The sequence below is a fragment of the Oncorhynchus kisutch genome, linkage group LG23 (genome assembly GCF_002021735.2).
Source record: "Oncorhynchus kisutch isolate 150728-3 linkage group LG23, Okis_V2, whole genome shotgun sequence".
In the NCBI taxonomy this organism is placed as follows: domain Eukaryota; kingdom Metazoa; phylum Chordata; class Actinopteri; order Salmoniformes; family Salmonidae; genus Oncorhynchus; species Oncorhynchus kisutch.
In genome coordinates, this window is record NC_034196.2 from 13,746,528 (window position 1) to 13,773,866 (window position 27,339).

Sequence of the window (27,339 nt, forward strand, 5' to 3'; positions counted from 1 at the left end):
GGGAGCTGAAAGTCCGTATTCCCCAGTGATAGCCCCGAAACCTGAAGGATCTGGAGAAGGTCTGTATAGAGGAGTGGGCCAAAATCCCTGCTGCAGTGTGTGCAAACCTGGTCAAGAACTACAGGAAACGTATGATCTCTGTAATTGCAAACAAAGGTTTCTGTACCAAATATTAAGTTCTGCTTTTCTGATGTATCAAACACTTATGTCATGCAATAAAATGCAAATTAATTACTTAAAAATCATACAATATGATTTTCTGGATTTTTTTTGATTCCCGTCTCTCACAGTTGAAGTGTACCTATGATAAAAATTACAGACCTCTATATGCTTTGTAAGTAGGAAAATCGGCAAAATCGGCAGTGTGTCAAATACTTGTTCTCCCCACTGTAGGTTGGAGTCAACTACTCCACAAATTTCTAGTTAACAAACTATAGTTTTGGAAAGTCGGTTAGGACATCTACTTTGTGCATGACACAATTCATTCTTGAATTATAAGTGAAATAATCTATCACAATTCCAGTGGGTCAGAAGTTTACATATACTAAGTTGACTGTGCCTTTAAACAGTTTGGAAAATTCCTGAAAATAATGTCATGGCTTTATAATTTTCTGATTAATTTATATAATTTTCTTCAATTGGAGGTGTACATGTGGATGTATTTCAAGGACTACCTTCAAACTCAGTGCCTCTATGCTTGACATCATGGGAAAATCAAAATAAATCAGCCAATACCTCAGAAAAAAATGGAGACCTCCACAAGTCTGGTTCACCCTTGGGAGCAATTTCCAAATGCCTTAAGGTACCACGTTCATCAATACAAACAATAGTACGCAAATATAAACACCATGGGACCACGCAGCTGTCATACCGCTCAGGAAGGACTTTGGTGCGAAAAGTGCAAATCAATCACAGAACAACAGGACCTTGTGAAGATGCTGGAGGAAACAGGTACAAAAGTATCTATATCCAGAGTAAAACGAGTCCTATATCGACGTAACCTGAAAGAGCGCTCAGCGAGGAAGAAGCCACTGCTCCTAAACTGCCGTAGAAAAGCCACTACGGTTTGCAACTGCACATGGGGACAAAGGTTATACTTTTTGGAGAAATGTTCTCTGGTCTGATGAAACAAAAATAGAACTGTTTGACCATAATGACCATTGTTATGTTTGGAGGAAAAAGGGGGATGCTTGCAAGCTGAAGAACACCATCCCAACCGTGAAGCACGCGGGTGGCAGCATCATGTTGTGGGGGTGCTTTGCTGCAGGAGGGACTGGTGCACTTCACAAAATAGATGGCATCATGAGGTAGGAAAATGATGTGGATATATTGAAGCAACATCTCAAGAGTCTTCCAAATCGACAACGATCCTAAGCATACTTCCAAAGTTGTGGCAAAATGGCTTAAAGGACAACAAAGTCAAGGTATTGGAGTGGCCATCACAAAGCCCTGACCTGAAGCCTATAGAAAATGTGTGGGCAGAACTGAAAATGTGTGTGCGAGCAAGGAGGCCTACAAACCTGACTCATTTACACCAGCTCTGTCAGGAGGAATGGGACAAAATTGACCCAACTTATTGTGGGAAGCTTGTGGAAGGCCACCCAAACCGTTTGACCCAAGTTAAACAATTTAAAGGCAATGCTACTAATTGATTGTATGTAAACTTCTGACCCACTGGGAATGTGATGAAAGAAATAAAAGCTGAAATAAATAGTTCTGTCTACTATTATTCTGACATTTCACATTCTTAAAACAAAGTGGTGATCCTAGCTAACCTAAGGCAGGGAATTTTTACTAGGATTAAATGTCAGGAATTGTGAAGAACTGAGTTTAAATGTATTTGGCTAAGGTGTATGTAAACTTCTGACTTCAACTGTATGTATGGCAGGACCAAATCGGGGAGAGGGGTAGGAGCAAGCCCATATAATGCTTTGTAGGTTAGCAGTAAAACCTTGAAATCAACCCTAGCCTTAACAAGAAGCCAGTGTAGAGAGGCTAACACTGGAGTAATATGAATTATTTTTGGGGTTCTAGTCAAGATTCTAGTAACCGTGTTTAGCACTACCTGAAGTTTATATAGTGCTTTATCCAGGTAGCTGGAAAGTAGAACATTGCAGTAGTCTAACCTAGAAGTGACAAAGCATGGATTGATTTTTCTGCATCATATTTGGACAACGTTTCTGATTTTTGCAATGTTATTTAGATGGAAAAAAGCTGTCATTGAAATGTTTGTAGTGTTTGTCAAAAGAGAGATCAGAGTCCAGAGTAAAGCCACAGTCCTTTCAGTTTTATTTGAGACAACTGTACAACCATCAAGATGAATTGTCAGATCCGGCATCACCTCTACTTTATTGCAGACATGAAATAAAACAGTTAAAATATAAATATTGCCAAGTCATTTTGCTAAGCAAAGACAAGGTGATATGGGGAAGAGTGGGTAGGTGAGGCTGTGTTTTTATGCCCCTCCCCCAACCTTTAACTGAAGAGGTTGTGCTGTCTCAAAACAAAACTATACACTCCACACTAAGAAGAGCCAACATCAGTGCTGCCTTGCTACTGTATCAGTCCAGTGTGAAGACTCCACGGGAAGAAAGCCAAGACAGGCAAACCTGAAGAGGATGGAGATTGGTAGGAGCACTGGTAAGAATACAATATTAATATTATTCACATTCCGATGTATTCATCAACATATGTCTAGACAGATATAACACGTGTACATAAATTCAATTAATTAGAAATGTAGATATAATTAGACATTCAAAATTTAAAATACTCATTGCACAAAAAGTATGTAGTTAACTGATATGCATGCTTTCTAGAGTTAAACTGATTATCTGATACTGGCACTCTGTAGCGTTGTGTTTTTATCAGTGGTGGAAAAAGTACCCAATTCGCATACTTGAGTAAAAGTAAATATACCTTAATAGAAAATGACTCAAGTAAAAGTGAAAAGTAAATATACTTAAGTATAGTTAAGTATAATTTCTGAATGAGTCTTATTTATTTATTTATTTTTAACCCTTTTTCTCCCCAATTTCGTGGAATCTAATTGGTAGTTACAGTCTTATCTCATCGCTGCAACTCCTGTAATGGACATGGTAGAGGCGAAGGTCGAGAGCCATGCGTCCTCCGAAACCCAATCAAGCCGTACTAGAAGCCAGCCGCACCAATGTGTCGGAGGAAACACTATAAACCTGGCGACCATGTCAGCGTACACTGCGCCCTGCCCGCTACAGGAGTCACTAGTGTGCGATGGGACAAGGACATTCCTGCCGGTCAAACCCTCCCCAAACCCAGACGACGTTGGGCCAATTGTGCGCCGCCCCATGGGTCTCCCGGTCGGCTGCGACAGAGCTTGGACTCGAACCCAGAATCTCTACTCGGGAGACACCTGAGTCTATTTATTCTAAGCCATAAAAAGGGACCTTGACCGAGAAGAGTATGTAGACTATTTCCCGTAATTGAGTAAACAGCTGTGGTTTTCTAAAAATATAAATAAATATATACAACAATTAAAAACAATCCATTGTACAGATTTGATAAATGCATACTTCACAACCAGGATGTGAACAAAGCATCAAAACAACTGCGGTGAATCATTCAAACTATTTCAAACCAGGTAACAACTAACAAAAAAAATGGCAACTTTAATATTAAATGGTAACCTGTGAGATTAGGTTAATAACTGGAAAGATTTCCATTGTTGTTTGTGTGTAGATGGTGCAAGTAATGAAATTAACATCCATTTTTTTTATTTAATAATTAGGGACCAATTATTAGCAAGTAAATGATTTAATGAAAGCCGCTGAGAAATGCACTCAGGTAAATGATACCATACAAGCACACACACAGTGGAATGTTTGTGGAGTCATAATATGCCATGTATGGAGTTTAACATCACTTTCAGTATAGAAAACTTGCTTCCCACGTGATCTTGTAAAGCAAGGTACAAGGAGGATGTTTCAGAGAAATGGCTTGCATATAATAATGTAAATAATGTCCTCATTCATATGACTTTTAGACTATGGAAAAATTAGAAGGGTTTAGCACGAGACATATTGACATATAATGAAACTGAAAGATCCATACCATGAGGGTAGTGCGTACGGCCCAGGACATCACTGGGGCTAATGTGCAGTCATACACTGTTCTCTCTACTACCGCATGGCAAGGGGTACGGAGTGCCAAGTCTAGGACCAAAAGGACAGTTTTTACCCGCAAGCCATAAGACACCTGCACAGGTAATCAAATGCCTACCCGGACTATTTGCATTGTGTGCCCCCCAAACCCCTCTTTTACACTGCTGCTACTCTATACCTACAAGTACATACTGCCTCAAATAGCCCGACTAACCGGTGTCTGTATGTAGCCTCGCTACTGTTATAGCCTCGCTACCGTTATAGCCTCGCTACTGTTATTTTTCACTGTGTTTTTATTTCTTTACTTATCTATTGTTTGCCTACAGTTGAAGTCGGAAGTTTACATACACCTTAGCCAAATACATTTAAACTCAAATTTTCACGATTCCTGGCATTTAATCATAGTACAAATTCCCTGTTTTAGGTCAGTTAGGATCACAACGTTATAGTAGAGAGAATGATTTCTTTCGGATTTGATTTCTTTCATCACATTCCCAGTGGGTCAGAAGTTGACATACACTCAATTAGTATCTGGTAGCATTGCCTTTAAATTATTTAACTTCAGTCAAACGGTTCGGGTAGCCTTCCACAAGCTTCCCACAATAAGTTGGGTGAATTTCGGCCCATTCCTCCTGACAGAGCTGGTGTAACTGAGTCAGGTGTGTAGACCTCCTTGCTCGCACACGCATTTTCAGTTCTGCCCACACATTTTCTACAGGATTGAGGTCAGGACTTTGTGATGGCCACTCCAATACCTTGACTTTGTTGTCCTTAAGCCATTTTGCCACAACTTTGGAAGTATGCTTGGGCTCATTGTCCATTTGGAAGACCCATTTGCGACCAAGCTTTAACTTCCTGACTGATGTTTTGAGATGTTGCTTCAATATATCCACATAATTTTCCTACCTCATGATGCCATCTATTTTGTGAAGTGCACCACTCCCTCCTGCAGCAAAGCACCCCCACAACATGATGCTGCCACCCCCGTGCTTCACGGTTGGGATGGTGTTCTTCGGCTTGCAAGCGTCCCCCTTTTTCCTCCAAACATAACGATGGTCATTATGGCCAAACAGTTTTTTTTGTTTCATCAGACCAGAGGACATTTCTCCAAAAAGTACGATATTTGTCCCCATGTGAAATTGCAAACCGTAGTCTGGCTTTTTTTATGGCGGTTTTGGAGCAGTGGCTTCTTCCTTACTGAGCAGCCTTTCAGGTTATGTCGATATAGGACTCGTTTTACTGTGGATATAGATACTTTTGTACCTGTTTCCTCCAGCATCTTCACAAGGTCCTTTAATGATGTTCTGGGATTGATTTGCACTTTTCGATCCAAAATACATTTATCTCTAGGAGACAGAACGCGTCTCCTTCCTGAGTGGTATGACGGCTGCGTGGTCCCATGGTGTTTATACTTGCGTACTATTGTTTGTACAGATGAACGTGGTACCTTCAGACGTTTGGAAATTGCTCCCAATGATGAACCAGACTTGTGGAAGTCTACAATTATTTTTCTGAGGTCTTGGCTGATTTCTTTTGATTTTCCCATGATGTCAAACAGAGGCACTGAGTTTGACGGTAGACCTTGAAATATTTCCACAGGTACACCTCCGATTGACTCAAATGATGCCAATTAGCCTATCAGAACCTTCTAAAGCCATGACATAATTTTCCGGAATTTTCCAAGCTGTTTAAAGGCACAGTCAACTTAGTGTAGGTAAACTTCTGACCCACTGGAATTGTGATACAGTGAGTTTTAAGTGAAATAATCTGTCTGTAAACAATTAGTGGAAAAATGACTTGTGTCATGCACAAAGTAGAAGTCCTAACCGACTTGCCAAAACTATAGTTTGTTAACAAGAAATTTGTGGAGTGGTTGAAAAATGCATTTTATTGACTCGAACCTAAGTGTCTGTAAACCTCCGACTTCAACTGTAATATTGTTTTTTTAACTTAACTTAAATTGCACTGTTGGTTAGAGCCTGTAAGTAAGCCTTTCACTGTAAGTATGTATTCGGCGCACGTGACAAATAACTTTGATTTGATGTTCATATTGAAAGATTTACCCATATTTAGCAAATAATGAAACCATAAACGAATGGACATTTCTGCTTAAGTGTAGTCAACACCACGATATAATAATAAACATGTTTAAGGTACTAAGCAGATTTAAATCCATAAACTTCGTCTTCCCACATGTTTTGACTTGTCAGCCATCTGCGAGAAAGTTTAAAATGTGTGTTAGCTTTAGGTTTTAAAGGAAGGTAGACTTGCCTGGTAAATAATGTCATCTGATCGTTTAATTGTGTTTTATAATGTTTTGCTAACAATCTTCCTCCCTCCCCTTTAGAGATGTATCCACCCAATATATGTGGGCGTCACTGTCTGGGGCCCCTGTCCTTCCACAAAGGGGCCTTGGGAACCGATGTGTGGCTGAGTCTGGGAGGTAGACGTGTGGAGAGGGACAGAGAGACCTTCCAGAATGGTCTGACTTTCAGCAGTCGTCCAATCAGGGTCCAGGAGAAGATACATCTGAGGGTGGAATGCTGTGACCAACACTGGCATGGAGCTCTGCGGCTGGGCTTCACCATCATACCCCCCTCCTCCTCTGGGCCCCTCTTCCCTCCTGCTATGGCTATCCCTGACCTCACCACCACCTACGGGTACTGGGCATCCATCGTGCCCTCCAGCCTCATCATGCCAGGGGCAGAGCTCCGCTTCTGGGTGACCCCTCGAGGAATGCTGGTTTACGAGGGGCCAAATGGTTTGAGGTACAAGCTACTGAAGGGGGTGGATGTGACACGCCCCCTGTGGGCCATGATAGATGTCTACGGACAGACCAGAGCTGTGCTCCTATTGGGTGAGGCACATGGTGGATTTCTTGGTTGATAAAGTAGCTTGTACAATCTTTTATTTTTTAGATAGTATCACATTAACTCCGACTGATCAGTGCTTTATGTTCTTCCTTCCTTTTTCAGGATCAAAAAAGAAAGACTTATTGAAGTTGCGGATCCGGAGGTCCTGTCCTGTCCCTCCTCCTCCCTCTGTGTCTCATAGGGACAGCTGCATGTGTGTGAACGAGGATCATCCCTGTCGCACCCCTCAGGACTACAGGCTCTCTGCTGACCCTATCCCTACCACACAGATAGACCACTCTATAGGTGTGTAACTAACTGCATTATTAAAGCCAGAAAGTGCCGGCTCCAGGCATAAGCAACATAAACTGTCTCAGCCAGTAGGGGGTGACCAAAATAAATACATTAATTAATAATAAAAAAATAAAAAATATATATATCTTTTTAGGAACTCAGTTGGTGACTCAACTTATTGTTGAGAATTAGAATAGTAGAATACACAAGGTGCAATTTCGAAATTTGGTTGTGCATCAGTAGTTTTTTTCTTATGTCAGTCATTGACAGTCACTCAATTAGCCATGTCAGCTAACAGTTTTTAGATTGGTAAGTTAGTCTAGCCAGCTATCTAAGTTTGTAGTAACCATGGCCGAGTACCATGTGCCCAATGGCCCTGAACTCCCCCATTGATTTTGTTAGTCACTCGCACTCAGATATCATTAATATGGCCTAAGTCTTGACAAAATGTCTAGAATTGCAGGAAATTAGCCGGAAAACTGCATATTTGTTCTCTCTGCCCCATGGCAAAATAACATGTGTTATCAAATTGCTAAGCTTTTCTCCACCCAATGGCAACATGTGTAGAATTGTAGAAAGCCTGCTTTAAAACTGCAACATTTTCTCTACTCTCCATTGAAAAATGTGTAGAATAGCAGGAAATTCATTTTAAAATGTACATTTTTCTATCCACCTTCAAGAGGGGGCTTCCCAAACAAATCTCGCTTAGAGCCCCCCCCAAGGCTAGGGCATTCAGGTTGGCGAGTGTAGATATTTACAAAGTTGATACAGTTGCAGTGACGATTTTAGCATATACAGTGCATTCGAAAAGTATTCAGACCCCTTGAGTTTTTACACATTTTGTTATGTGACAGCCTTATTCTAAAATGTATTAAATCGTTTTTTCCTTCATCTATTTACCACCAATACCCCGTAATGACAAAGCAAAAACAGATTTTTTGAATTTTTTGCAAATGTATTAAAAATCATAACTGAAATCACATTTGACATAAGTATTCAGACCCTTTACTCAGTACTTTGTTGAAGCACCTTTGGCAGTGATTACAGCCTCGAGTCTTCTTGGGTATGACGCTACAAGCTTGGCACACCTGTATTTGGGGAATTTCTCCCATTCTTCTCTGCAGATCCTCTCATGCTCTGTCAGGTTTGATGGGGAGTGTCGCTGCACAGCTATTTTCAGGTCTCTCTAGAGATGTTTTATTGGGTTCAAGGCTCTAGGACATTCAGAGACTTGTCCGGAAGCCACTCCTGCATTGCCTTGGCTGTGTGCTTAAGGTCGTTGTTCTGTTGGAAGGGGAACCTTCGCCCAAGTCTGAGGTCCTGAGCGCTCCGCAAAAGGTTTTCGTCAACGATCTCTCTGTACCTTGCTCCGTTCATCTTTCCCTTGATCCTGAATAGTCTCCTAGTCCCTGCCGCTTAAAAACATCCCCACAGCATGATGCTGCCACCCCCATGCTTCACCGTAAGGATGGAGCCAGGTTTCCTCGACACGTGACTCTTGGCATTCAGGCCAAAGAGTTCAATATAGGTTTCATCAGACCAGGGGATCTTGTTTCCTTGACACCTTTTAGTTGTCTTTTGGCCAACTCCAAGCGGGCTGTCATGTGCCTTTTACTGAGGAGTGGCTTCCATCTGGAGCTCTGTCAGAGTAACCATCGGGTTCTTGGTCACCTGCCTGACCAAGGCCCTTCACTCCCGATTGCTCAGTTTGGCCGGCGTGCCAGCTCTAGGAAGAGTCTTGGAGGTTCCAAACTTCTTCCATTTAAGAATGATAGAGGCCACTGTGTTCTTGAGGACTTAAATGCTGCAGACAGTTTTTGTTACCCTTCCCCGAGATCTGTGCCTCGACACAATCCTGTGTCAAAGCTCTAGGGACAATTTCTTCGACGTCATGGCTTGGTTTTTGCTCTGACATGCACTTTCAACTGTGGGACCATATATAGACAGGTGTGTGCCTTTCCAAATCATGTCCAATCAATTGAATTTACCAAAGGTGGACTCCAGTCAAATTGTAGAAAAATCTCAAGGATTATCAATGAAAACAGGATGCACCTAAGCTCAATTTCAAGTCTCATAGCAAAGGGTCAGAATATTTAAGAAAATAAGGTATGTTTTTTATTTTGTATAAATTATAAATTCTTTAAAAAATTAAAACCAGTTTTTTCGATTTGTCATTATGGAGTGTAGATTGATGAGGAAACACAATCAATTTTAGAATAAGGTTGTAACGTAACAAAATGTGGGAAAAGTCAAAGGGTCTCAATACCGAATGCAATTTAAATCTTGGTGGGGCAAACTCAAAATAAAAATAAAAATATGTAGATGCCTGCCACCAAATCCACTATACAAGCCTAAACAATACATTCATTGCACTATAACGGTGACAAATGGTGCCCACACACTGTTAGGGTCTACATAAAGCTGTCACAACTCCTTTCCACTGCTACAGCTGCCTATCAGTGGAGCCTTGTCTGGCAGCAAAACAGTTAATTCAGCGTCATTTACAGCTTTTTTTTTAAACATAGCTGATATAGCTGACTTGCTAAAACAAATGTGGTTTCTTCTGACAATTGAGATTTACAAACTTTGGCATAAGGGGACGACGAGCAGATAAGAGGCAATCCGTAACTTTGATTAAGATATTAATGATTGAGCTAGGATGGATTTAATATAACTATTTTGTTCAGCACTTTTGTAATGTACAGTGACAAAATTTAGAACATGGGTCGTTCTTACAGTGTTCTCCCTGTACACCAAGTTAGAACTGTAGGATAAATAATAATAAGCATATAAGCATATTGTCTGCATATAAGCAGACAATGAAAGCTCTTACAATATTCAATGATTACATTTCTCTAAAACAGGCTATAGGCTACATGTGCACCACCAAGTCAGAACAGTAGGCTAAGTTATGAGGGGAAAAGGGACCAAATTATTAGGGTGAGGCACATGGGCTACTAACAGCTTACTACACACCATACACTTAGTATTACTTTCTTAGCTAAAGTATACACATCTGACTGGCATATTACATCATTTAAGCAGCAGCATACAAGCCATTGTTGGACTCACATTGTTGTGCTGTGCTCACTTGAACAGGAAGGTGGCGCAACAATCCTTTGTGGGCAGATTTTGTCATCAAAGTCTAGCATTCTCTGGATTTATGGTGCTTTCAAGACAACTGGGAACTCTGGGGTTAAAAATCAAGGTCATGACGTCAGTGATCTTCAGGTTGGAGCTCTAGAAAGAGGTCAGAGTTCTCAATATGAAATTCCGAGTTGAATGACCGTGGGCAAGGCGGTCCATTTAAAAAATCATTCCTTCCTCCCTCGCCCCTTGCCCTGCAAGTGTATACTCATCAGACATCATGATACGTCATCAGAAGAGTCCACTTAATTTCAGGGCTGAGGGGATAGGGTGTGTCTTTTACGTGTTTGAATGCAGCCTATTGCAGCACCTAAGAGGCTTGAATTTTTGAGCTCTCCCCATAGATTTGGAGGTGATGTAGTGTCACCATGAGTGACAGAACACTGAACCAATCACGGCGCAACAAGAGAACATTACCATTACATATTTTCCGCTGGCTGCCTCACCAACATATAAAGCACTGAGCTAGGCTGAAACACCTGCAAATTGGAGCTGCCTTAAGAAAGCAAAAAATAGACCATGTTTGTATGCCGCTTTATTAACTTAATAATCTTTTTTTATTTTTTATTGTTTGCAAACGGATGTGTCACGTATTAACGTCACAATAACATGCAAAAACAAAATAACATAGTTTTAGCTAAACAGGTGCCCCACCTACCCTGAATGATGGGTCACCACTTGTGCAGTTGTACAGTTTTATTTCAATGTTTGGATATGGATTTCTGTTGACCTAAAGGAACTGTGGTCTATTTACAATATAGTTTTCTTGGCAGCCTCTTTTGTTGGTGAGTGTAAAGTTACTTGCTTTCTATTTATTCTGCACTGTAGATTGCGTGGTCTGTCTATCTGCTAGAGCTTCTGTGGTCCTTCCCTGCGCCCACCGCTGCCTGTGCCTTCGCTGCGCCCAGCGAGTCAAGGCCGAGTTTGGAAACTGCCCGCTGTGTCGCCAGTCAATCAGATACAGCGACGAGGACAGGGGGATAAAAAGTTGACCAACCGATGGGGAAAGGAGGGAGAAAAGCAAAGATGATCTAATCAGCATTATATTACTTCATAATATTGTAAACATTTCCCTTATGTTCTTTTTTATATCAACTGTCTATTTTTCAATGTGACTTATGTTATAATGTAGGCATGTATACTACATGTAGGCATGAATACTTGATGAAGAACGTCTCACTGTAGATGTTTTATTTGTCAATGAATCCAAATGTAAATAAATGCACCCAAAATGAAGACCGTTTCTCTTTTATTTGATAACTTTAAATAAATAGGCCTAGGGAAATTACAGTCAGACAACTATGTAGCCAACTGAAGAAAAACATTGTTTATTCTCAAAATGAAAGCATATCAATATTTCTGGTACTACAAACTCAGTTTCTATACCAGGCTACAGCAGAGATCTTGTGCAACTTCGGTTGCAATATGCAGTAGGTCATGTCAGGATGAGCCTGCGGGAAGGGTACCACATGAGGGAGGAGGATGTCTTCCCTGTAACACACAGCGTTGAGATTGCCAGTGTTCTGCCATGGCCAGTGAAAAACACGGATCTCAATCCCATTGAGTACGCCTGGGACCTGTTGGATGGAGGGTGAGGGCTAGGGCCATTCCACCCAGAAGTGTCCAGGAACTTGCAGGTGCTTTGGTGGAAAAGTAGGGTAACATCTCACAGCAAGAACTGGCACATCTGGTGCAGTCCATGAGGAGGAGATGCACTGCAGTACTTAATGCAGCTGGTGGCCACACCAGATACTGACTGTTACTTTTTATTTTGACCACCCCTTTGTTCAGTGACACATTATTCCATTTCTGTCTGTAAGAACATGTCTGTGGAACTTGTTCAGTTTATGTCTCAGTTGTTGAATCTTGTTATGGTCATACAAATATTTACACGTTAAGTTTGCTGAAAATAAAGGCAGTTGACAGTGAGTGGACTTTTCCATTTTTGCTGGGTTTATTCATTTTATCCACTTACAATACTTTGGCCGACAGAAAGTTTGTTCGAGACTCACAAGGGCCGGGTGAAGCAGCCCTTGTGGGCAGTCTCAGGGCTTGGATCTGGATACAGGTCGTGGTTCTCTAATCGTCTTTCGCTGTCTCCAAGCTTTCCTGTCTGGGCACTAAAGGACAAGGCAGGTGAGATTAATATTTTGTTGGATTTAATGCACTATCTATTCATATTTATCAAATAAATAATGATGGGCTATTCCAGGCTATGACATATCTAATGTTGTTTAGGCTAGATGAGTTTTGTCTTTGAGTATTTGGCTATAAACAAGAAGCATAAGCATTTGTAATTCATGTGGAAGGGGAGGGAGGCAGTTCAATATTAACAATAGTTTATTAGGCAGACATTGTAAAAGTAATGTCATCGGTGGGTTAAATTCCACAGACATAAGGCTTTAACTCTGTTATAAGTTACTCTATTATAAACTGGATGGTTCAAGCTCTGAATCCTGATTGGCTGACAGCTGTGGTATATCAGACTGTATACCATGGGTATGACAAACATTTTTTACTGCTCTAATTACATTGAACCAGTTTAAAATAGCAATAAAGCACCTCTGGGGTTTGTGGTGTATGGCCAATATACCACGGCTAAGGGCTGTATCCAGGCACTCTGCGTTGCATTGTGTATAAGAAAAGCCCTCAGCCGTGGTATATTGGCCATTAACCACACCCCCTCGTGCCTTATTGCTTAAGTGTATACCAGTAAGTCGACTTACTGACAGAGATACAATCTTTTGGAGAACGTCATGTACAGATGTTCTTGGGTGGAGGCTCCATATCTCACAAGTGCATAGACGTTCAACTACCTTAACCACGCTCTTTGCTGTATATGCGTTATATCACACTCACTTGTCAGATTTACTCAGCTTGCTCTGTTTCCTCGACCTCTTACCCTGATGACATGATGGTAACCCTGACTGGACCTCCATGGTGCCTCCGCCCCTGACTGTCACCAAGGTAGCTGCAAACACAGACTGTCCTGCCACACACACACACACACACACACACACACTACACAAATGAACAGATACAACATTCTTAATTTAGTCAAATTTCAGTGCATTTTCTCACACCGTCTCTATATCTACAGGTGAATGGGTTAAGTGAAGCTGAGCTGGCTAACTTGTGAGTGGGTGAAATCATAGTGGAGACAAATGGAGAGTCCTGCAGGGATGCTGCATGTGCCGGCTTAGAAAAACAGCCAGAAATCCAGACCTCAGCTCACATTCCTCATAGACAGGTATGCTGAGAAAGAGTTATATATTCACTTCATTAGCATATTGCAAACATATGACTGGGTTCTGTTCACTTTGTTTCTCTCGGTCCCTTCATGACAGACCTGAAACAGTCTTTGGACTGACCAGAAGGGTGCCTTTTCTTCAGGAGTTAGTCTGTCATAACCAGGTTGGTTCTTTTACTGTAAAGAGATTTATTGAACAGATTTTTGTTATGTGCTGCATTTCTAATATGAATTGTATGACTATAATCTATACAGATTGAAGCAGCTATAGGCAGTTTAAAAAGCATTCAAGTATATTTTTTAAATGATTTAATGTCTCTAGATTGCTGCCAGTCAACGGAGTAATGAGAACTACAGCAAACTAAAATATTGCATCACAGCGCCAGTACAGAAAGTTACCTTGATTTCCGTGCCCAACATATTTTCCATGATTCCTGTGGACAGGAAGACTGATCATATCCCCAACAACAAAGAGGTGACTGATTCAGGACAGTAAATCGATGATCGTAGCCAACAGATTGTGATTAAAGTAATTTGCTGCCCCCATGTGGATACTCTTTAAAGTGTCCCACGCAGGGAGAGGTGACGCATCCAATTACTGTATGCATTTTTATTACCTAAAGGTAACTCCTCTGTATATAGTGTATAACGAGTATCATAATTGCATTATTATTCGCTGTTCCCTCCCATTTGTCACAGTTGTGATGTCCCCAGGCAGAGGTATCCTCTTGTGGATTCTGATGTCTACCAGACAATCCAGGGCAGGAGAGAGAGAGACACCCACAGCCCCTCAGCAGTCGTAACACCTTCCACCTTAGAAGAGGAGGTGCTGGAGAAAGACTGTAGAAGTGAGACAATTTATAGGTCAAACATCGAAGAAACAGGACTGAAGTGAATGCTTCCTTTTTCTTTTGACACACGAAGGAGGTTCTGTAAGAACAGATAGGGAGTTAATTGTAGTGTGAATGATTTCAGGAGGTGTGGCCCTGCAGACCCCCCCAAAAAACTTGGCCACCCAGCAACCCCTCCCTGTTGAGAGTGCAGAGGTTCTGCGAATGTGAAGCTGTGGAACTCGTATTGTGTAAGAATATGACCCTGCTCTTGGTCTCCAGTAAAATATTCACTTTCTTCTCAGGATGTGCCAGGTTTTGCCAATTATTGTATCAAGTATTTTGAAATACCTTTTTGAGCTTTCTAGTAAAACATTCACACAGAGTAAATAGTCAAAGCACAAACTGTCCAAAAGTTAATGTACAAATTGTTATGTATGCCATTCTGAGATCCATGCAGCTGGGTAAATGTTTGATCCTCTGTGCCATTGACGTGATGGTAATAGAGTTTCTCTCTGCAGTACTCCACCCGTCAGGACAAGAGATAGGCATCATAGACACCAGCAGTGTTACACCTGTAGGGACTGTGGGCTGAGCCTTCTCAAGAGGCGGCACCTCTGGGTGGATGAGGAGCTGTACTGTGGGAATTATTTGAGATACTCTTTGAAGAGGTAGGGTTTCAGATGTTTTCAGAAGATGGGCAGAGGCTCTGCTGTCTTAGCTTCAGGGGAAAGTTGGTTCCACCATTGTGGTGTATGGACAGAGAACAGCTTGGGCTGGACTTAGAGGGGGCTGACCCATAGAGGATGGACGGCCAACATACCAGAGGTGGCAAAACACAGTACTCGGGTTGGGGTGTAGGGTTTGAGCATAGCCTGAAGGTACGGAGGGGCAGTTCCTCTTGCTGCTCCATAGACAAGTACCATGGTCTTGTAGTGGATGCGAGCTTCGACTGGAAGCCAGTGGAGGCAAGAAGGAAAGAGAGTTGGAAAGAAATGAATCGAAGGCAGATGTCAGGAGGTTGAAGTCGCCAAGTACAAAGAGAGGTGAGCGATCGTCAGGAAATGAGCTTATCAAAGTGTCATGCTCATTGAGGAACTCTAAGGACACCTGGGGGGTGATAGATGACAATAATGTTAAGCTTGAGTGGACAAGTGACAGTGACTGCATGGAATTCAAATGAGGAAATGGACAAGTGAGAGAGGGAGAAAAGAGAAGCTCCACTGAGTAGACCTGTGCCACCACCGCGACAACCAGATGCTCTTGGACTATGAGAGAAAACATTCAGATTAAGAGAGAGCAGCTGGAGTAGCAGTGTTATCTGGGGTGATCCATGTCTCCGTCAGGGCCAAAAAGTCAAAGGACTGAAGAGCAGAATAGGCTGAGATGAACGCGGCGTTCTTGTCCACAGATCAGCAGTTCCAAATGCTGCCAGAGACCAGGAATTCCACATGGGTTGTGTGTGCAGGGTACACTAAATTAGAAGGGTTTCAGCCAAGGGGTGGGGAGCGTCTGTAAAGCTTACAGGAGGAGGAGCGAACAGGTTTAGAAAACACACTTAGTTGCAAAAACTACAAAAGAGCCAAATGAAATCTGGAAATAAGTAAGATACTCTCTTTCCATCCTTGAATAATTCTGCAGAACTGTCTTTGTTTCGGCAACGGTCTTAGTTTTGCGACGAGACCGCTGCTTACAGCTGGCGATGAGAAAATAGAAGACTGAAGTACTAATACTAATTGTTAATTGCCTTGCAGAGGTGTAGAGCACGCTTCCCTGTACTAATTGCCTAGGAGAGGTGTAAGCATGAGTATTTAGCTGAGCATGTTATAACCAGGCCTTTAGCTATAACACATTAACCTCTGCATATTAACTGTAGCTGTCTACTACACATTGCTCAACAGGAAGCATCACCCAATTGAACTTACACAAATATGCTGATGTCTCAACTCACAGCACATAGACAGGAACTGGCTCGACCACAACGCCTTAATCAGCAGTATCGGCCAAAGCCTGACCCTGTGAAAACAGGAACACACATACATTAAGACACACAGACTCATTGCACACATAAGCTGCATAAGATAAACTTATCTAGGACACACACACACACACACACACCCTGGACTCAGGAAAACAACAAGGACATTAAGCAACGGCTGAAGCATGGGCTGCAGGAGCCAATCAGCAGAGGCTACGCCTGGACCTGATCCAACCAGAGAACCAGGACTCCAAGACTCAACCTACTTTCTGTGCTGTATAAAACATGTAAACAAACTGTATTAGGGGCTCTCCCTCTTCTAGCTCACTCGGAGTTACTAGAAAGAGCCCGTGCACGCTGTGCCAAATATCTTCACTCTGAATAAACTGTCGCTTGTCATACAATCTACTACTTCGTCTGAATCGATCCTTGACCGGCTCACCCACCTGCACATTCCATTTATCAACAGAGGAGAAACCACCCTTAATCCTGGTTGATGTGTCAACAATCATCTGCAAGGTATGAGCAGTCAGCAGTTCACACACCGAGTAAACTACTGGGAAGAGAGGCAGCACTTAAAGTAGATGGCCCCATCTAGCAAAAAGACAGTACTAGACAACAGATAGACAAACATTGTACTTATCACCTCTTGAGATATCAGGGCCCTGTTTCAGAAAGCAGGTGTAGTGAAAACTCAGTAGACTCAGAGTTGAAGGAAAATCTGGGATTTCGGTTTCACAAAGCCAGTTCAGTTTAACTTCAAGTCACTATGTTACTATGGCAACATACTCCTTGAAGGAAGCTAACCTGCTCGCTGGCAGGTTTTCTTCAATTTACCCGGAGTTTCTCCTCCTCTTTAGCTGAAGCCTGCAGAGTGAAGGTGGTGTCAGACATGGCATGTCCTTTTCTGGAAGAGACAGTTGATATTGAAGCACAAATACTCCACAGAAATCTGTCGGGAGAGGGCGATCAGACCCCGCTTGGATGTTTAATCATTCCCTGATGTTTATGTGTTTGAGCGTTTCCATTTTTCTGCACAATCGATCATTCATCTGAACACTATTCTCAGCCCTTATATCGTTCATTTGACACATCGTGGACATACTCTCAGTTCGGAAACAAATTATTTGTGTTGCACTTGTTTTTTTTGCCAACGGGAGTTTTCTATATAACGTCGGTGACGCTGAGCATATTTACAAGGCAACCGTCTGTCTGGCTGTCTGTCAGAAATGTGACTCTTGCACTGAAACGTGTACTGTACTCTTGTGGTGTTCAAGTCACAGACCCACAAGACTCAGAAGAATTCCACAAAAGTGCAGGTATCAATCAAAGCAATAATTAATTAATTTAGTATGAAGCTTTGAGACTTGAAGCTCTAATCAGTTCATTTGATATGTTTTATGGTTTCCAGGTGTGATTGGCTGCATATGTGAATAGGAAGTCTTTCCAAACACACCCCTATTTGCTGACCCCTTACTCTGATCCTATGTCCGGCCCTCAGCAACGTTATAACTTGGCTCACTGCAGGACACGAGCCAGGGTAGAGATGACCATTGGGATGCTCAAGGCCCGGTTCCAGTGCCTTCGTAGGCTCCGAGTCACCCTAGAAAGGGCATGTGACATTGTGGCATGTGTGATTCTCCACAACATTGCCACAATTAGAAGAAATCAATGTCCTACTCAACCAGTGAACGATCCTGATAATGATCCTAACCACCCCGCTGACGCATGAGATGGAAGAGCAGTCAGAGACACAATATGCTACCATCATTTCTGATTGATCCATCACCTCCCCAGTGTCAAATAAAGACAATATGCCTTTCTTTTTATGAAGTCTTCCTTATTTCCTGCAAGTACAAATGCAGTACAGCAGTTTGTATTTTTTGTGTTGTTCAGACAAGTAAAATCCACCTGTGGGCACCTCACCCACCTTTAGCTGATGTTCTACCTGTGGACACCTCACCACCTTTAACTGATGTTCTACCTGTGTGCATCTCACCACCTTTAATTGATGTTCTACCTGTGGACACCTCTCCCACTTTTAACTGATGTTCTACCTGTGGACACCTCACCACCTTTAACTGATGTTCTACCTGTGGACACCTCACCACCTTTAACTGGTGTTCTACCTGTGGACACCTCACCACCTTTAACTGATGTTCTACCTGTGGACACCTCACCCCTTTAACTGATGTTCTACCTGTGGACACCTCACCACCTTTACTGGTGTTCTACCTGTGGACACCTCACCACCTTTAACTGATGTTCTACCTGTGGACACCTCATCCCCTTTAACTGATGTTCCAGCAGTTGCATTTCTATGTTTATATTTTGCATCTGCAGCCTTGTGGTACATTTCTAAATGACATTTTTTCAATTTGTTTCTCTAAGTACACTTTGTACAGCTGTTTCACAGGGAGCTATAGAAACACAAAAAAATGACATTCAATTTCACAGTGCCAGGTCTACTAAGTCATGGGCCAATGCTGAACAACATCTTACTGAGGTAAGTTGTACTGTGGAGGTGGAGGGACCCTCTTCCCCATTGTAATTTCCATCATTGCTCTGTTAGAGAAAAAGGTGAATGTTTTATTATGATACAACACTACCAACTGTTAGATGGTTATTTTTAAGGTGTAAACCTCAATAGACTTCTCTGTATCTTCTCTCTGTGGCAGCTGACAAGTGGTCTTCATTATCCTCCTGTAATGAAAATGAACCATTTTGATGTTCAACTCTAAACCATTATGAGAAATCTGTGGAGTATTAAGAGTACTTACAACTGCATGGAGGTATGTTATGGCAGAAGGTTCCACCAGACAGAATACACTGTCAGTAACTGGTAGAAGATGAAGATTAGACAAATGAAAACTTTTCCCAGAAAAGTGCCCCACCTAATTTGAATTTGGTTTTTACAACAGTGTGCAGGCCACATCACAATTTCTCAAATATATAGCTCCGAGTCACCTTAAAATAGATTGATGTCTGAAGGACAACTAAGAATCTGAAAAAGTAACAGCAGTCAATTGCAAAGAATTGCACCGCTACAAGAAAATCAATGTGCCAAGTTGTGTCTAAGGTGGATGGGGGGGGGGGGGGGGGGGGTCACTGAGGCAACACTGGCAAAAGAATGAATGTACATACAGTATATAATTAATTTCAATAACTAACCTCTTATATAGGCCATTGTGTCCTGGGGGGTGGTTGGGTCAGATGAGCTTCTTCCAATGATACCTTCAGTAATAGGTCACCCACTGTTTTGACTGAGGGTCATCTCTTCAGCCTCTGTGTGGTGGTGGACCCCTACCCGTTTATCAGCCCTCAGACTTTTTTATATTGGCTATAACGGAGGTCAAATTTGAACATGTCCAGTAAGCACAACATTTGGAGACTTGTATGTATAAAGGCATTTAGGTGTTACTTTCAAATAAACAATATTAAATACTGGCAGTGTTGGGATGGCTGAAATGTTTTTTGTTGTTGAAAAATGTCACTACTTAAATATATCACATGTTGAATGTAGCCATTGAATGCTGTTTAATTATGTAGTGTAGGCTAAACAACATCACAATTGCTTGTAATGAAATTATACCTTACCTGTTTGAAGTATATTTATATTTAATCTTCAGTTGCTGCCAAGTATGTTTTGTGCCTGTTGGGTTGCACCTGCATAAATATTAAACACACACACAAACACACACATACATATTATATAAAATGTTGAATAAGTTTGACAGCTCAGAGTTAGTCAACCCAGAGTTCAGGTTTAAACTCAGAGTTTGTTAAACCTGCTTTCTGAAACAGGGCCCTGGAGTCCTCTAGCTACAGAATGAAGCAGTAGGGGGCAACCTTTACACATTGGCTGCCTGTGTTAGTTTGCCCAAAGTGTGTGCGATTTTATTACAATAAAACTACATCATTTAACTATGTGTAACCATGATTTGAATTGAATTTAGATATTGAGCTGGTATATTAAATTGATGAGTTTAAATAGAATGATCTGAATACAAATCAGCTGTTATTATGTAAAAAAAAATTAAGTGATCACTTTTGAATAGGAGATGAGACATTTGCATGAGTGATATAAGAAAGCCCCGAAGGCATATGTGGAAGATGGACATTCAACATTCAGCATGGGCCAGAAGCCAAAATGATTATAAACCATTTCTTTCAATACTGAATGCCTCAAGCATTCAATCATAACTGGCTACTGGGTTTCCAGGATAACACTGAGAATAGTTTTTTCTTGTGTAGCTTTAGAACTAAAACCATGATAGGGTGTTTTGGCAATTCAGTCCTTTTCCAACAGACAAAATTAATATTATCTGGTACAGAGAGAGAAAGAGAAAGAGAGAGAGAGAGAGAGAATTTGGTTCATTTGAATTCTGCTCAGAGTCAATTCTACTGGAATGACAATTACTTTTATGTAAATAAAGATGGGTAAGGTACATTGGAGGAGATGATGCTGTCTGTGCAGAGATTCATTTTTCCTCACTACTACTTGGTCTGAGTGTCAGGTAGATATTGGTCACGTTCCCCAGCTCAGATGTTGCATGCATCAACCAATGATTGCGTACCACGTCATCGACCATGTCATCGACTGACAGATTTCTATAACATAAGATGTAGTTTGCTGATACGTAAAATACCTATCTAGGCGTTGCAAGATCTAGCAGACGTCAGCAACACCTGGGGAGGGGAACGCGCCCATTTTCTGCAGGCTCCTGCTTCAATAGACCTGTCCTGGTGAGCCTGGATCTCTTATTAAAGCCATGATGACTTGACTGACACAGGTTGGTCAGCTATCATGGACAGGTTGGTAGTAGCTACGAAGTCTCACATGTGTAGGCCTATACTGTCTAGTTTTGCATTAAGTGAAGACATGGAGAAAATATAGTGTTTTCATCAGTGTACCTGGTAAAATATGTGCATGCATAATATTTTCTTTCTCCATATTGCAGCAGAAATGTTACAACAAAATTTTTAAAGAGGATTCAGGGAAATGTCTGCACACTGAGAAAATACTATACAGTACCAGCCAAAGGTTTGGACACACAAAATCATTCAAGGTCTTTCTTTATTTTTACTCTTTTCTACATTTTAGAATAATAGTGAAGACATCAAAACTATGAAAAAACACATGGAATCATGTAACAAGAAAAAGTGTTCAAAAAATCTAAATATTTTTTAGATTTGAGATTCTTCAAAGGAGCCACCCTTTGCCTTGATGACAGCTTTGCACAATTGGCATTCTCTCAACCAGCTTTATGAGGTAGTCACCTGGATTGCATTTCAACTAACATGTGTGCCTTGTTAAAAGTTTATTTGTGGAATTTATTTCCTGAACCAATCTGAACCAATCAGTTGTGTTGTGATAAGGCAGGGATGGTATACAGAAGATAGCCTTATTTGGTAAAAGACCAAGTCCATATTATGGCAAGAACAGCTCAAATAAGAAAATAGAAACAACAGTCCATCATTACTTTAAGACATGAAGGTCAGTCAATGCAGAAAATTTCAAATGCAGTCGCAAAAAACATCAAGTGCAATGATGAAACTGGCTCTCATGAGGACCGAAACAGGAAAGGAAGACCCAGAGTTACCTCTGCTGCAGAGGATAAATTCATTAGAGTTAACTGTACCTCAGATTGCAGCCCAAATAAATGCTTCACAGAGTTCAAATAACCGACACATCTCAACTTCAACTGTTCAGAGTAGACTGTGTGAATCAGGCCTTTATGGTCAAATTGCTGCAAAGAAACCACTACTAAAGGACACCAATAAGAAGAAGAGATGTAGGCCAAAAAACATGAGCAATGGACATTAGACTGGGGGAAATCTGTCCTTTGGTATGATGACTCCAAATTTGAGATTTTTGGTTCCAACCGCTGTGTCTTTGTGAGACCCAAAGTAGGTGAACGGATGATCTCTGCATGTGTGGTTCCCAGGTTGAAGGATGGAGGAGGTGTGTTGGTGTGGGGGTGTTTTGCTGATGACACTGTTGGTGATTTATTTAGAATTCAAGGCACACTTAACCAGCATGGCTACCACAGCATTCTGCAGCGATACGCCATCACATCTGGTTTGCACTTAGTGGGACCATCATTTGTTTTTCAACAGGACCATGACCCAAAACACACATCCAGGCTGTGTAAGGGCTATTTGACTAAGGAGAGTGATGGAGTGCTACATCAGATGACCTGGCCTCCACAATCACATGACCTCAATCCAATTGAGATGGTTTTGGATGAGTTGGACCGCAGAGTGAAGGAAAAGCAGCCAACAAGTGCTCAGCATATGTTGGAACTCCTTCAAGACTGTTGGAAAAGCATTCCATGTGAAGCTGGTTGAGAGAATGCCAAGAGTGTGCAAAGCTGTCATCTAGGTAAAGGGTGGCCACTTTGAAGAATATGAAATATAAATATATTTTGATTGGTTTAACACTTGTTATGCTTACTACATGATTCCATATGTGTTATTTCATAGTTTTGATGTCTTCACTATTATTTTACAATATAGTATAGTATAAAATAGTAAAAATAAAGAAAAACCCTTGAATGAGTAGGTGTGTCCAAACTTTTGACTGGTACTGTATATTTTTAAACGAAATAAATCCAAATGGAGGCCTACCTCTATCGTTTGCTGTAGGCCTAGCCTACTATGATAAACCAATTTCCACATTCAATGGGAAATAGAGATTAATGTAAAAAATTGTAGTGCCTGAACAAAAATTTTAATGCAACATGTAACAATTTCAAAGATTTTTACAGAGTTACAGTTCATATAAGGAAATCAGTCAATTGAAATAAATTAATTCGGCCTTCATCTATGGATTTCACATAACTGGGCAGGGGTGCAGCCATGGGTGGGCCTGGGAGGGCTGGGGAGCCAGGCCCAGTCAATCAGAATGAGTTTTTCCCCACAAAATGGCTTTATTACATACAGGATTACTCCTCAGCACCCCTCCCCCTTTCGAATGATCCTCCAGGTGAAGAAGCCGGGTGTGGAGGTCCTGGCCTGGCGTGAATACACGTGGTCTGCGGTTGTGAGGCCGGTTGGACATACTGACAAATTCTCTGGGGGACTTTCCTGCAGTCAGCATGCCAATTGCATCCTGTGGCATTGTGTTGAGTGACAAAATGGCACATTTGAGTGGCCCTTTATTGTCCCCAGCACAAAGTGCACCTGTGTAATGACCATGTCAGCTTCTTAATATGCCAACCCTGTCAGGTGGATGGATTATTTTAGCTGATGAGAAATGCTCACTAACAGGGATGTAAACAAATTTGTGCACACAATTTGAGAAAAATAAACTTTTTGTGTGTATGGAAGATTTCTGGGGTATTTTATGTCAGCTCATGAAACATGGGACCAACACTTTACATGTTGCGTTTATATTTTTGTTTAGTATATATACTTCTATTGGATAATGTTTCCTAATGATGTGGGTATTTTTTCAGGCATCCGGTCGAAAGTCGAGCTTTGTCATTCATTTGTGGGTGTGTCTTGGCTCAGCAAATAACCTGTCTCGAAAGAGTATTTCAACATACCACGCCCACTCAGCTGTTTCCTCAACCGTCCATAGGTAAAAGTTTTTCTCTGTCGCGCTACACTAACTTATCTACTTCTATGTAGCGCACCAAAACGTTTCTAGACGTTATTCAGGGGCCCACTCGTCCAAACCTCCGCAGGTCTCAGCCATGTCTCTATCGGACCAGAGCCAACAGTGGTATCCCACCAGCGTACAGGTAACTGTGCTTCAGGCAAGAAGCCTGAGGATAAAGGGAAAAAATGGCACCAACGACGCATACGCCATCATGCAAGTGGCCAAGGATAAATTCGCTACATCGGTGGCAGAAAAGAGTGTGGCACCGGTGTGGAAAGAGGAGGCCACGTTCGAGCTGCCGCTCTTCCACAACGGTAACACAGAGAAGTGTACGTTGCATGTCCACGTAATGCACCGGGCTCTCGTGGGATCGGACAAGTTGCTCGGGCACGCAATCATCAACCTGTTGGAGCTCAGCGAGGTTAAATCCCGCAATAAGACTGAGTGAGTGTTCACGTCTCTGTCCAGTAATAATCACAGCTTTCTATTTCTACATTGCTCAAGAAAGTGTTTGCCGTTAGTAACACAATTCCTTTTTAAATGGATAATCTCTGTAGTTGTGATAGCCTATTTAAGACATTGGAGCACCACAATGTCACTACTCCATTGGCCTTCAATAGGGGTTGTAATTATACAAGAAGAACAGGGACTGCTCCCATATTCCACTTTTGTAATAATCACCCAACTCAACATGCAACAATAATGTTATGTATTAATTACAACAATACAGTATAAGCGCAGGCTATAAGGCCTAAAGTGTTATCCCACACGGTTTTACTCTGACAATTCACTCAGTAGAGTGCTACAACCAGTTGTTAGAGCCTATGGAATAATATTGATTGTTGCCCTTTTGCTTTTTAGTTCACTCCTCTTGCCTGCCTTCACCTCCCATTGAGTGACTCTGTTTGTTTTGACAGCCTACAGATTTAGCTCATAACAGTGCAGCATGCGAGCAGCACAACACCCCATTACCAATACCTCACAAATTGTTTGACTGTATACTGTATTTTGACTGTATTAATTTATGTTATAAAAAAAGTTAATGTTATGTACATCAGTAAGTCTCAGGTGTTCATATATTATAATAACAGTCAATAACAGTCAAAACAAACAGACTGACTGCTCACAGAATGACAAATATGATGAATAACTGTATGGGGGGAGAGAGAGCCTCTCCTCACTATTAGTGCAGCTTTGTTGTTGAGAGGACAGTGTGGGTAAGCGTAGGGCAAGGTAGGTAGGGGTGACAGCTCTCATTGTTGTCCAATGTAATTATTCATTCACAGAAAAATAGAGCAATACATTTGGGAATCATACAAAAATGTAAAACAATGCAGTCAGGCTTGTTCAACATGTCCCTCTAGTCCAGGGCTCTCCGACCCTGTTCCTGGAGAGCTACCCTCCTGTAGGTTTTTGCTCTAACCCCAGTTGTAATTAACCTGATTCAGCTTAACAACCAGCTAATTATTAGAATCAGGTGAACTAGATTAGGGTTGAGTCAATTACTGTGAAATGTACATAGAGACATTCCATAATTGATGTAGATTACTGTGCGTGTAAACAAGTTTTCTGTTTAGTTAACGCATCTCCCTTTGAGGGAGGCCATTGCGTCTAAAAAAAATACTGATCCAGTTTTGAATAATAGTCAGGTTCACACACCCTCCTTCCATGTTACAGAGTGACTGACAACACCCCAAAGACTCATCCTTTCCTTCTACACCTCCCTGCTAGTGTTTGGAATACTGAGCAAGCATATCAGGGACATTCGTGCCCGCTTGTGGAGTCTACTTAGGGGCCACATAGCAGTCACAGCTGTTATACTGTACGCAGTAGCTGAGTAGTTATGTAAACATTTGAAACCAACTCTCTGGCCTTACAGCTGCACTATCACAAGCTGCATTGCCAAAGCAGTAAGGAATGGACACTTACAGTTAAGCCCAATTATTATTTCATCCCAATATAGCTCTGTAATTCAATTAACGTTAGACAACAAAGGACAGTTCATTCTTCTCTGTGGTGAAAATGTCAAGTTGTTTTGAAAGTTTCTCAGTGAACAGGACACACCCAGACAATCCTTGTAGTTGTTCACTGATAGGTGCCTGTGTGGATATCATGTCACACCTCTCAACTAGAGGTCGACCGATTTACGATTTTTCAACGCCGATACCGTTTATTGGAGGACCAAAAAAGCCGATACCGATTAATCAGCTGATTATTTTGATTTTATTTTAATTTTTACATTTATTTGTAATAATGACAATTACAACAATACTTATTTTGACTTAATTTAATACATCAATAAAATCAATTTAGCCTCAAGTAAATAATGAAACATGTTCAATTTGGTTTAAATAAAAAAAATAATGCAAAAACAAATTGTTGGAGAAGAAAGTAAAAGTGCAATATGTGCCATGTAAGAAAGCTAACATTTCAGTTCCTTGCTCAGAACATGAGAACATATGAAAGCTGGTGGTTCCTTTTAACATGAGCGTTGGATGTTCTTATATGCACTTTAGTATTGCCAGTGTAACAGGATAGCTTCCGTCCCTCTCCTCGCTCGAACCAGCAACACAACAGCCACCATCGAAGCAGCGTTACCCATGCAGAGCAAGGGGAACAACTACTAGAATGCTCAGAGCGAGTGACGTTTGAAACGCTATTAGCGCGCGTTAACTAGCTATCCATTTCACTTCGGTTACACCAGCCTCATCTCGGGAGTTAATAGGCTTGAAGTCATAAACAGCGCAATGCTTGACGCACAATGAAGAACTGCTGGAAAAATGCCCAAAAGTGCTGTTTGAATTAATGTTTACGCGCCTGCTTCTGCCTACCACCGCTCAGTCAGATACTTAGATACATGTATGCTCAGTCAGATTATATGCAACGCAGGACACGCTAGATAATATCTAGTAATATCATCAACCATGTGTAGTTAACTAGTGATTATGATTGTTTTTTATAAGATAAGTTTAATGCTAGCTAGCAACTTACCTTGGCTTACTGCATTCGCGTAACAGGCAGTCTCCTTGTGGAGTGCAACGAGAGAGAGGCAGGTCGTTATTGCGTTGGACTAATTAACTGTAAGGTTGCAAGATTGGTGCCCCGAGCTGACAAGGTGAAAATCTGTCGTTCTGCCCCTAAACAAGGCAGTTAACTGACCGTTCCTAGGCCGTCATTGAAAATAAGAATGTGTTCTTAACTGACTTGCCTAGTTTAAATAAAGGTTGTTTTTTTTATATTAAA

At 41.5% G+C, this 27,339-nt stretch overlaps 2 protein-coding genes and 1 long non-coding RNA gene across 7 annotated transcripts in view; 2 read left to right on the forward strand and 1 right to left on the reverse strand.

Annotated features, from left to right (window-relative positions):
- The first annotated feature begins 2,448 nt into the window (after positions 1 to 2,448).
- Positions 2,449 to 11,448, forward strand: LOC109868661 (E3 ubiquitin-protein ligase NEURL3). Its single transcript, XM_020458374.2, has 4 exons — positions 2,449 to 2,640; positions 6,487 to 6,996; positions 7,115 to 7,297; positions 11,261 to 11,448. Exons 1-4 carry the CDS (start codon positions 2,619 to 2,621, stop codon positions 11,422 to 11,424), a joined length of 879 nt encoding a protein of 292 aa, XP_020313963.1. The 5' UTR covers positions 2,449 to 2,618; the 3' UTR covers positions 11,425 to 11,448.
- Positions 11,449 to 11,664: 216 nt separating this feature from the next.
- LOC109868506 (uncharacterized) lies at positions 11,665 to 16,533 on the reverse strand. 3 transcript variants are annotated; one of them, XR_004205074.1, is made up of 3 exons: positions 16,438 to 16,533; positions 13,292 to 13,453; positions 11,665 to 12,552 (listed from the first exon to the last, which is right to left on the reverse strand). It is a non-coding gene; the product is annotated as an uncharacterized LOC109868506 (long non-coding RNA). The 3 variants fall into 3 exon arrangements; XR_004205073.1 differs by lacking the exon at positions 16,438 to 16,533 and adding an exon at positions 14,082 to 14,893; XR_002251917.2 differs by lacking the exon at positions 16,438 to 16,533 and adding an exon at positions 14,082 to 14,893 and having other exon boundaries at positions 13,292 to 13,859.
- A 283-nt stretch (positions 16,534 to 16,816) lies between these two features.
- The window catches only part of rab11fip1b (RAB11 family interacting protein 1 (class I) b), a 33,437-nt gene continuing 22,914 nt past the window's right edge, over positions 16,817 to 27,339 (forward strand). For 2 of the 3 annotated variants that reach the window (XM_031803304.1, XM_031803307.1), the window contains exon 1: positions 24,055 to 24,540. In XM_031803304.1, the coding sequence (XP_031659164.1) occupies positions 24,191 to 24,540 (350 nt within the window). In that variant the 5' untranslated portion in view covers positions 24,055 to 24,190. Of the gene's footprint in view, positions 17,010 to 24,054; positions 24,541 to 27,339 lie in introns of those variants that run through there. The other variant, XM_031803305.1, reaches the window with a different exon arrangement.